Here is a 12015-nt window from a genome sequence, read left to right as displayed (position 1 = left end):
GGGGGGGAAATCCATTTTACCACACCTAATATTATACCCAGTTTCCAAATTGATAGTTTAGATATCTAAATGGGGATTCCTAGTGATATCCATTCTGCAGGGTTTTCTGCCCTTTGCTGTAAAGCTCTGATGGAGATCTGGTGACCACCTGTATGATGTCCTCAAAAGGACAGAGATTAATGTACCTGGATCACACTTGACGTTCTGGCAGGGATGGAAATCAAAAGCCTTTCTCTCAAGTCCAAAGCATGCAGTCATCCTTTTGTTATTCTTTAATAAGTGAGATAGGAAAATCGTTTTGATTTTTCTACTTACATGCAACATTCTAGCAGGTTTTTAAAAGTAGCAGTAAGGCACAGAGTCTCTGCCATTCTTAATATTTGTATTATCACTGTGGAATTAATAGCAGTGTCTGGAGGAAAGGAAATTTTGGTCAGTGAAAACTTGCAAAACTATTGGAGAAACACATCTAAATATAAGCAAATAACTTAAACCACTCACTAGTCTGAAAACCTCTTAGTTTATCCTCAATTAAATTACTTATCTTTCAGATTGTTTGTGCTTGTGGCATCAATGGCTGAGGTGTTTGTGTTTATTGAAAGCTTCAGTGGGTTTCATTTCAGAAAGGGAGAGAGGAAAGTTAGCAGTTAAATTTTAAAAAACCTCAAAATGTCCACTACAGTATGGACTTCAGCTTTTTGTTCTCCACTTGTGGTAATGATCAGTGTGATTCAAAAAGATAATGCAGCTTTCTGAGAAACCTGCTGAGATACCTATTAAGAGAAGATTTGTATTAATGAAATGGCATCATCATTTTGGCAGATGTCAGTCTTGTGGAGTCACTTTAGATAAAATCAGAACAATTTATATAACTGCATAGCTGTCAAAAGCAGTATTTTCTGCCAGCTCTTAATTACGACTTTAATTAATTTAAGCACACCCTAGTTTTTAAAGTATGGTTCATGTGGTACTTGGGAGATAGTAAAATTGATATGATCACACACAGGATTCAGAGTATGCCTAACTATCACAAGTCTGCTTTTATTTCGTTTTTTAGGCCCACATTTGTTCTAGTGGTGTCTCCTAACTTCTCTCCCTCTCATTAACCACCCCGCCCGTACCCATCAGTGGCTGCTCAGTGTATGAGACCCAGTTTGCAGAGGCCCCGTACATAAAGATACGTGAGTTGTTGCTTTTAATAAGCTGAGGTTAGCAGTAAATCTGTGCTTCCAGAAATCCCAGACTGGATTCAGTTCATGTTACTGGAGACCAGAACTGTCCCTGGCACAACCACTGTGGGACAGCACTGAAATAGGGACGGAGTTCAGTACCAGTACTTCAGATATAAGGAGCACTTAGTTACCACTGATACTGTGCTCATGTCAGAAAGTTTAAAATCTAAGATCAACAACTTTGTAAGTTATACAACTGTTATAAGCAGCAGTTTAGTAAGTAAGTAATCTAACCAAAATTCTGCTCCGAGTTCCATAGTCAAAATTGAATTTATCTGACTTTCACCTTTGAAACCAGCTTTTCAAGGAGCAAAATACAAGACAAGTAGGATACAAGTTTTTCTGAGCTGCAGAAAAATAGCCAGGTGAAACTTTGTACAAATGTGCCATCTTGAATGTAGAGTCCTCCCCAGCCTCTCTTGAAGCAAATACCTATTGAAGGCAGAGGTTGCTGTAGTGTGCAGGAGGAGATTCCCTACAGAGAATTGTCCAGTACAGTCCTGACTGTTGGACAGAGGTCAGCTCAGGATCACTCCAAAATAAAGTGCCCCAAAGGGATATGTGGACATTAGTTGGACACAATAAAAAGGGTTCCAAAATTATGGATAAGTGAATATTGGAGGAAATTTGGGGTGGTCTGGGCATTTATCTGTGGGTGTGAGCAGTGGTACTATGCATCACTCTTTTCACTTGGGTTTTTGGGGTTTATTTATTTTTCTCTTTACAGTATATATAATCATTTATATTATCACAAGTAATACTAGTACCGTTGTCAAGTTTTACTTTGTTTCAATAATTAAACCATTCTTTTCTCAACCCATGAATTGTGATGGTTTTTGGTTTCTTTTGGACAGGAGGGATTGGTTGACTAGTTGGTTTTGTTTTCTTTTTAATTCCTTTTTCCTTGTTCTCCTCACCATCCTATCATTGGTGCTCTGGAGAGGAAGTGAGCAAGCAGCTGCATAAAACTTAGGGATTAAACATTCCTATTTTTGAGTAAATGCAGACATCTTTAATGCAGACATATTTCACTATCATCTTTTTTGTCTTTTGGTGTTTCTTCAATTTTTTACTACCTGTTATGCTATAAGAGTAGTGGTAGAAAATCTTACATGTGGTTCTAATTGCAAAAGACAAATTAATTTAATGTCTTAATGTCAAATTAAGTTAAGGTTAAGTTTAATGTTTCTACTTTTTTTAAAGTTTTCTGAGAAGGGAGTTTTTGAATAGTTATGTTTATTATTTCTTTATAGAATAGTGACCACAAAAAAAATCACGTTCTTGGTTGTACTGCCATAAAGACATTTCAGGTCACTTAATGAAGTAATAGAAATAAAGGGAGTTTTTTATGCTAGAAAGTGTTATTTGACATTTTAATAAAGAATAAAATTTTGTTTAACATAAAAATTTATTGAGACTGAAGCCAAATTTTCCTATACCGTGTTGTAAAAATTGGCTAAAAGGTAATTAAAGGTAAAAGATAATTAAAAAATTTAAATTTTTATAAGCTAATGAAGAGATCTTTTTCTGTATAATATTCTATCAAAGTAATTAATTGGCTGAACCAGATTTTACATCATTATAGATGGCAGAGGTAGCAGGCAATTGGTATGTGATATGTTCAGCACCACTTTACCCATTTTTTTAGTTCCCTGTGCAGTTATTTTTGTCCTAAGTTCTGAAAACAGAGGAAATTTTAAGTTCAAATACAAGTTTCTAACCAGTTCCACTGGAAGTATTGTTTCCATAAAAAAGAAAGAAAGTGTGTTATCATCTTTATGGATGTTTATTGCTGAAGTTAAAATGTTTATAATAATGTTAAAGATAAAATAATGTTTATCTTTATTTTATATTCTGAAAAACAACACTCACAATGTTACACATAAATGTTGGGTTTTTTTCATACAATTGATTTGTTTAAGGAACTGAATTAGTGCAAGTTTTAATTTGGAAAAAATTTCTCTCATTTACTTTTGACACCTCTGGGTTTTTGTTTGTTTTTCAGGAACTGTAATTGGTGTTGTTATTTATACAGGCAAGGAAACACGAAGCGTAATGAACACATCCAATCCAAAAAATAAGGTAAGTTGGTCTTCCTTTGTGATTGCCAGATTCTGTCCTCAGAAAAAAAATAGATGTACCTAAACCAAAAAATCAAAAAGTTTTTAATGTGTATCATGTGTGCTGCTACCTTGAATTTTGGTGCAAGAAGTGAACTCTGCCACAGTCTCCTTTGGAAAGTAAAATAATTTTTCCTTTAGCTAGGAATGTTACAGGTAGTAATGGGAGCATTTGTCTTTGAAGTATCAATGTTCTTCTTCACACCTTTATAATTCTGTCTCACAGACACTTCACTTCTCCCAGATTATTTCACTGTAAAGTATTTGATAAAGGTACACAGTAGTTTCAAGGAGTGTTTATAACAAGTGGTGGTAGAACAAGATAACTGATGTTCCAGTCAGTACCCAGAACACTCTTTCAGGGATTTTTGCAAGCAATTAAAACATTTTCAAGGATTTTTCAGTCAAGAAGATACCAGAAGTTTCAGTGCTTCTCTCTGTAAAACATTCTTTCAGTTCTAAACACAGCAAAGAGCTCTTCACTTAATCAGTAATGTTTCTAATGTAAGTTGGGGAGCACTCTCAAATAAAACTTCAGCTGTGGACTGTGCCTTACAACCTAGACCTGTGCTTAGAAATATATAATTATATTAAGAAAGGAAAAAATTATTGCAAGAGGTTTAGAAAAAAGATCAACTGTGACAGGTTGCCATTTTCACGCCATTCATAATAAGTTGCTCTGAGTAGGAACATCAAGAGTGAAATGATAATATAAATTGCTTGAAGCAGTTATTGCAGTCCCCTGAGTGTATTGATTTGTGTTTCTAATAAAGAGATGCTTTTAAATGTCTCATTGACAGAGACAGGTGATATGTACCATTACCAGGATTAATATGGCCTTTTATTATTTTAATCTTTGTAACATGCATTTTAAACTAATAGAGTAAAATGGAACCAGAATATTTGTGGTGTATGGTTATTTTCTCTTCTACCTGATACCAAGACGAGCCCTTAAGTAACAAAATCTTTCTGTTGAGAATTCTGAGCAACTTCTGACTAATAAGTAATTCTCACAGGTCTTTAAAATAGAATTATTTAATGCAGTAAACTAATAGGGAACCAATAAATAAAAGTATGCATGAATGTAACATGCATTACCTAAATACAACAGATTCTGGGGATCCATTAGGCTTTTATTAAATGTTAATTTTTTTGTATGTGACTATTTCAACAATAGTATTGGCATGGATATTTTGTCTCTGTGGACTGAACAACCACGTTTAAAGCAGTAATCAACATGTAACATGGCCAGTAAGGATGAATTTGGGAGCTGAAAACAGGAAAACACTTACAGCTCTCACAGCTGAGTAAGTGCTAAAATGGAGTACTGCACTGTAAAAATAGCTGTCATCATTTTAAAGATGTAGTTTTAGCTGTAGCTTTCTGTGGAATCAGCATCTTACTGTCACTTTATCTTCTGCCATGGGATGAGATTGGTTTGCATATTTCTGCATGATATGACCTGTCTGTAAGTGATATTTTGTGCTAGCTAGCCATGGAGAAGGTAGACAAACAGTACTCAGTTTATTCCTCCTCTGTGTACTCAGGAATCTTCTTGTGTTTTCTCAAGCTTGATGATAATAGTTACATGTTAGGTAGGGTGTGTAGTATTAGGACTCAAAAGGAGGGTAAAGGGAGTTTAAAATAGCCTTTGAGAGTAGAAGATATATTACATTTGAGAGATTAAAGATTTGAACATTAAAAAAAAGAAATTTGCATCAACTTTCTGAAACAAAATTAAAATTAAATTGATCAATTGTGCTATTGCTGCAAACTTGAGAATAAATCTGCAGCCTTTTCTGCTTTAGGAAATAATTGTTTGAAATACTGCTTGAAACTAGTTTTAAATGCCACATTGTCTCTCTCTGCTGCTCTTTGAAAACAAATACAAATAACATTTTAGAGATTTTCCTGTACAACGTTTTGATAGACCCTTGTTGGGAGCACAGTTCAGTGTTACTGGTGTCTTCTTTCTCTGGGAGAAAGCAAACACTGAGATTTATGATTTCCAAATTACACTGTCAAACTGAAACTCATATGTCCAGAAATATGCAAGAAATACATGGGCCTGACTCTTATCAGTCCTCTCTTCATTGAAATACAATTAATGCTACAGTTGTATTTTTTGCTGGAGAATAACATTACTGCTGTACTTCATACAATAAATTTGTTTTTTCTAATGGTAGATTTTTAGTTTTCCTTCTTAAGGATAGATGCTTCTTGAATGAACCAATTATATTGAAATTTAGAGATGCAGGCCTGCTCTATAAGCACTCATCAAAAGACTAAAGCTGAAATAAGTTTAGGAAAATTTGCATAAGAAAAATTGTGAAATTTATGTACCTGTTCAAGCATGGGATTTATCTGTATGTTAAACTTAGAAGGATTTATTGTGTTTGCTGAAGTATTTAGTCATTCAAGCAACAATTTTCTTAACTTAAAGTCAACACTTACTTGTTTTATTACAATTGTAAAAATTGTTTCATTGCCTAAGGATGCAGACACAGTCTGAAAAACACAAAGATAGAGAGCATAGAATTTTCTTAATGGATCAATTCAATATGTTTTTAATTCCAACAATATAAAGAAAAATTATTTCTGGAAAGGTTTAATTTCAGTCTAAAATGATATATGTTCTGTGCTTCAGATAAATGTGGAAGTGGTAACATCAACATTATAGTGTAATGACTCTCTGCATTTTACCTCATTGGCAGTCACATCAGCTTACTCAGGAATGCAGTTCCAGCCTTTAAAGAAAAAAAAAAAATCAGATTGAATTGTGCTCCTCACAATGCTGTAATCAGTAATCAATCCTATTTGGATAGATATTCTTAAACCTTGGCTTTCTGGATGAAGTTGGACTTGTCAATGCTAAAGGTCATTTATAGGTGTTAATTAACCAAGAGGGAAATTAACAAACTAAGGTTATTTATTTATTTTGTCTGGCATTTTGCAGTGTTTTCTCATTCTTACCTATTTAAAGTGCAGAACAGTTTTTTCTTATCTAAATTCAGAGTTGCTTTTGCAGCTTTGGTCTTCATAGAAAGCAGGACTGTTGGTGCAGCCCTTCTGCAAATGTGGTTTGTTTCCATCAGTGGAAACAGATGTTGGGGGTGAAGTTAAAAAACCACCTATCCTTGGTGGGAGATGGAAATCAACAGAATGTATTTTGTATTTTGTAATGTATAAAGATTGAAACTTTAAAATTACTTGGACTTTACAATATATATGTACACCGTAATGCATCAGAATTAGTAGAAATTATCATAAATGGAACTCCTAAGAAATCAGTAGCCTCTCTAAAGGAGCTACAGCATGTAATCTGCCTAGTGTGCTTCAGATTAGTATAAAAATAGTTTTAATGTTGCTAATCCTTACAAGCGGCATTGAAAACACTTTTTTCCCCCCTTATTTTATGGAATTCTACTTCTGCTGTTAAATTTTAACATCAGAAGTAAAACTTCATAGTAACCATTTAGTGTTCATCAAAATAGTAATATTGTTTTTACCCTAATTCTTAACTAGCCTGAAAGCTGACTGCTCTTGTGGTTCCTGCTTTTGTTGCTTGTTTGCTGTTTTCATTTGGTTTCTTTAAGAAATGAAAATCTCAAAAGGGAGGTTGTTTGTTTTCTTCTTGTGGGTATATGTTGCCCTTGGTTATTTGTAAACGGCCTTGCTATTCTGGTAAGCTGAGGCAAAATCACTTTGCTTCTCTCCCTCTCCCTCTCTCTCTCTCTTTCTCTCTCTTGTTCTTTCCTCCCACAAAATTTCTTCCTAGTGTTTTGTGACCAAATTTATTTCTCTGTGTTTAAAAGGCTTTTATCTATGCTCTTTCTCCCTTTTTTATGGGGATGATTTTTGAAAAATATTTGCTAAAAAAGGGACACCCCTACCTCCAATTCTTTACTTGGAGTGAAATGGAGTGGCTGGAGCAGATTCATGTGTTCCCAGAAGCAGATGTCTCTTCCCCAGTTTCCCTGTTCAATTTAGCTTTTTCAGTACTCAAAATATATGCTTCTTCTACCTTGACACATTTTTTTGAACATCAATAAATTAGCTTGTCCAACATCTTGTTAGTGGCATTCTTAAGTAAGCCATTCTTATCTGTTCTACCCCAAAGGCTGACATTTCTAAGTCCAATTTGCATTTCTGTTAAGAGCTTCATAACAGCATTGACTTTATCCTGCTGCTACATTGTTGTGCAAGAGCCCAGTAGTTCACTTGCGGTTTGTTTTTTTACTAAATTGATAATTTGATATTCATAAACTGAGAAGAATGGCTTTCTCTGGCTGTAAGTCTGAAGGGTCAGGGTAAGAGTAGAAGAGTGAAAACTCTTACATGGCTCTTCATGGCAAATGTTAAGGATTTATAAGGAAAATGTTTATGCTGCACTTTTTATTGGAGTATAGTCCACTGTAGTTAATCCTCCTAAATGCTTCTCTTTGTATTGGATAAAATTGAGAAAGTTGTCACCTAGAGGAAGTATACAGTGCTTGTACTTAGTTTGTCCCCTGACAGAGCTTCTGTCCAGGAAAGTGCTGAACTACCAGCTTCCCATGAAGCATGAGAATCCCTCTCTTGGTGTACAGGAGAATTTGTGGGATCAGGCCACAGAGAAATACATATAATGTAGTGTTGATGCTTTTCTCTCTTCCTTTGCATCGCTGAGCAAAGGAAGGAGAGTAGCGCCTTGAAAAGCCTAGAGTGTCTCACCAAGAAGGATGGAACAGCGTTAGGTAAGAAGACAAAAGGTATTTTTCTTTAAAAGTTTGGAAACAAAGGGCTAAATGGCAGAGGAGGCACCTTTGTTGTTCCAAAATGAGAAATGTAGGAATGTTGATGCTTGGAAACAGTCAGCAGTGTTTTGGCAAACCAATGACAAAATTTGGGTGTCCTTTACTCTGATACAGAGAGAACATCTACCTACTATAATTATCTTTAACACCATTAACTCTGAAATAGCAAGTGTCAGAGTGGAAATTTCAATCCATTGATGACTAGTATGGAAAAAGCATAATTCCACATAAAGGAGCTGATGTTTTCCATTTTCTTTGATCCATAGAAAACTGTAAGAATGCTAGATTTATACCATGGTTTTAAGACAATAAGAAAACAGTAAGACTGAAAGTCTTCATTGACTTCCTTGAGTATATATGTAGGCAGAAATCACTTAATGCAAACAGTCTCTTGTGCTGGGGGGTTTTGTACACTCACATATTTTATTTATAGCACACTGCTTCTTTTCAGAGACTTGGTAGGGCCCTTTTATCCACACTAGCAATGTTTTTCAAGTAGTGATGTATATATTTCTATTATCTTCTTCTTTACATCGTTCTCCTCTAAAGAAATAAAATGGTCGTATTAGAAATGGGAAACTGAGGCACATGAGAGATAAAGGAGGTGGGGTGGGAGGAAAGCGGAAAAGCCACAAAAGAAATAGGAACTGAGAGTGGTCAGTTTAAGGTATTCAACTTAATTTCTCATCCAACCTAGCTGAATGTTGTCCAATACTCTTAGGTTTCAAAATACACTAATTTTGGGTTTGTGCGCATGTGATGCCTGTAGCATTAAAGTTGATCCTAATGTATTTTCTTTGGCATCTCAAAAATGTTAGATCATGACTTGCTTATCTACTTTGCTGTTATATATCCTTGAGCTAGAGAAGTTGTTCCATGATATGGCCTGCTATCATTTCATAAGTTAAAGTTACAGATTAACCTATGCCCTAACTTCTTATTTGTTCTGAAGCCAATAATCAAACACATCATGCAATTGATATACCAAGGCATTTGAAAGGTCTTTTCTGGCTGTGTGTAAGTTGTCTGCTACACTGTGTTTCTGTGTGGTGCCTGATGCATTTAGCCTGAGTGCTGCACAAGGACCAGACTGAAGATGCTGGTTGTGCTGTGTTATGGTACTGCTGAATGTTGAATCATTGTCATTTTTTCAATTGGTGCCACTTTCTGTTTACAATCCCACTGCAAGGCAAAGTATGGCCAACAATATAGAGTTTAGTTCTAAACAAAATCATTGTTATACAACAATATACAGAAGCGAGGAAATGGCTCTTTGGTAGTGCAAGAGAATTCTCACTGTACTCTGGGTAAGCTTCTGAGTTTACTTTATAGTTTAGAGTTTACTCTATATTTTTAGAGATCATGTCAAACTCTCCCACTTGATTTTGCAAAGCCACAAAATTTATTCACAGCTGTAAAATTCCTACAATGTTAAATTCATTCCCTATTATAAGGTTATAAAAGGATAAAAATTAATATATGCCAGAACATGAATAACAAGCCACAAGCCATATCTAACTTGGAGTCCTAAATTCTTCTGATTTTCCATAGGAAATGTGATGTTCTGTGATCGCTCTCTTCCCATTTTGGAGACTCCCGTTAAAAAGTTGCTTAGATTTTGTCATCTTAGTATTTTTAGAACACTTGTAGGTTAGAATTCGTCTCAGTAGTTCAGTGCCATTTCACAGTGGTGTTTAAGGAAGGATCAGTGGTGGGGTATACCATTTCTGAAGTACTTTATTAATCTATTAAAATATATTAACCTCACAAAATAGAACAATTCTTAAAATGGATCAGCTTATGGAATAGGAACAGCCTGCTATTCAGCTTATTCACCAGAAATTACATGTATTTTACCTGTGGTAATCTAGGCTAACATGAATTATTTGTGGTAAAGAAATAATTTGAAATGCTGTCATTCTACAGGAGACAGTGCAAAAGGGAGTTTCCTTGCACCTTTGGCTTGTGGGGAATATCCCAGTAAGCTCTTAGAGAGGCAGACTCTGATGGCTATTTCCTCTCAGCTCCTGCCTCCACTGCTGCTAATCAGCTGAGGGAGTTTGCTTTTACCTTTACATTGCTCCTTACAGCTTTGTTGCCATTGTGGATTTAATCATGCCCTTGGCAAAATGCAGCTGCTGGGAGGTGGAGATGGTAGGAGCAAAGGGCACAGCCTCTCAGAGGCTACTTGGAACCTCATCCCATGGCTTAGAGCTTTCAGAAGGCTCAATATTCAAGGCCTTGCTGGCAGTGAGTAAGCTAAAGTGGTGGCAACCAAAATACTGATGTTGTGGAAGGAGACTGTTGTGTGTTTTCCTACATTGGGATTATGTTCCGTGCACTGGGTGTTTGTTAATAAGAGCAATGTACCATAGTCAGGGCTTTTATTGTGATTTTTTTTTTTCCTTATTGTGGGTATTTTATTGGAAATCTGAAACCTTATTTTTGGAATTATTTTTTTCCTTAGTTAAGATCCATACAAAAACATTTCTGAAATGTAGTTCCAAAAACTTGATGTTGCAACTGTGTAGAAAGTCAGGTGTGCCTAAGGTCCTTAGTTGTTGAAGGGAACTAGTTGAACTCTAGCTGTTATAAGGGAAAGCCTATATAATTTGTCTTTCATATAATTTTCATTATTTCTGTAATTGTTTTCATATGTTTCTGAATAAGCTTGATTTTTTCCAGTATGGAAAGGAACTATATAATAAGGAATAGATATATTCGTTTTAGTGATGGGTAAGTTCAAAGTATATTGATCATTTTTGTATATGCTCACAATTCCAGTTTCCACAAAAATTCACAATGCAGATTTTCACAACTTTTATTTGGATGCTTTACAAGCATTAACTATTGTTTACTGTTATTATTGGATAGCCTTCTCCTTGTGTAGAGCAAGTATATAAAAATGTCTTTTGAGGATTTCATATGTGTGAGTCAATAATTCATGCAACTGAAGTCTCGTGTATTTTCTCTAATTACTGGAGGCTCAGAAACCATCATGATTCACATGACTTGAAATCTTAGTCTACAGTGATGGATATCTAGAAGGAAAGGAAATTCTCTCCATATCAGGACATAGTATTTGTTTTCATGTAGGCTGAACATAGTGATCATAACTAAGATAATTTACTGAGTTGTGTTTGCACACTTGAAGTAACGAGCTTGTCATATTCCTAACAAATACAATCTCTGTCGTTCTTTTTTACCTCAGTTCAGAGAGCATGCCTATGGATACATTTAGCATTAAAATCAGCATTCCAGCTTATACTAGATGAAATAGTTTAGATTGTGGATTAGTTTGTGAAGAGTGGATTGCTCTTTGTATTCTTAAAGCTCATTCTCTTCCCATTATATCTTTTGGAATGTATCCCAAAATACTGTTTATATAAAACAGCATTCAGTTTGATTTCTTTTATGATTTGGAGACATTGTGGAATCTTTTCTTAATCTTATAGTCTCCAAGGAATTCACTCAAATATTTTCTTTTATAAAAGCAAAGATAAATGACTTGTGACTTAGCTCAAGAAAGAAAATAAGATTCTTACTGATGCCTACTGGGTTTGAGGGATAGGCTTTTCTTTTTAGTTTTTTTTTGTTCTGCCTATCACACATGGCTCTTTTTCTAGTCTAAGTTTGACATTTTGGATCAATTTTGATTTGGGGTTTTTTGAAAGAACTGTTAAATTTTTTTTTGATTCAGTTTGTTGTGATTCCCTACTATATGTATGGTCTCTGGAAGACATTCTGCCAGCACCAGTCCTCTACTTTGTATTCAATATACCTTTCTTCTGACTGCATTCCCCTTGCCTTGTTCTGCTTCTCCACCCAGTTACTCTGTTTGTCTAATACTTCTACTAGTCCCTTCCC

General features: G+C 35.1%; 1 protein-coding gene across 2 annotated transcripts in view; it reads left to right on the top strand.

Annotated features, from left to right (window-relative positions):
• The window catches only part of ATP9B (ATPase phospholipid transporting 9B (putative)), a 154154-nt gene that overhangs the window by 79592 nt on the left and 62547 nt on the right, over positions 1–12015 (top strand). For both annotated transcript variants that reach the window (XM_033512027.1, XM_015617835.1), the window contains exon 11: positions 3238–3314. In XM_033512027.1, coding sequence (XP_033367918.1) covers positions 3238–3314 — 77 coding nt within the window. The remainder of the gene's footprint in view (positions 1–3237; positions 3315–12015) is intronic.

This window comes from Parus major, chromosome 2 (genome assembly GCF_001522545.3).
Source record: "Parus major isolate Abel chromosome 2, Parus_major1.1, whole genome shotgun sequence".
NCBI lineage: Eukaryota > Metazoa > Chordata > Aves > Passeriformes > Paridae > Parus > Parus major.
The sequence above is the reverse complement of the archived record's forward strand: the minus strand, read 5'-3'. Positions and strand labels throughout refer to the sequence as shown.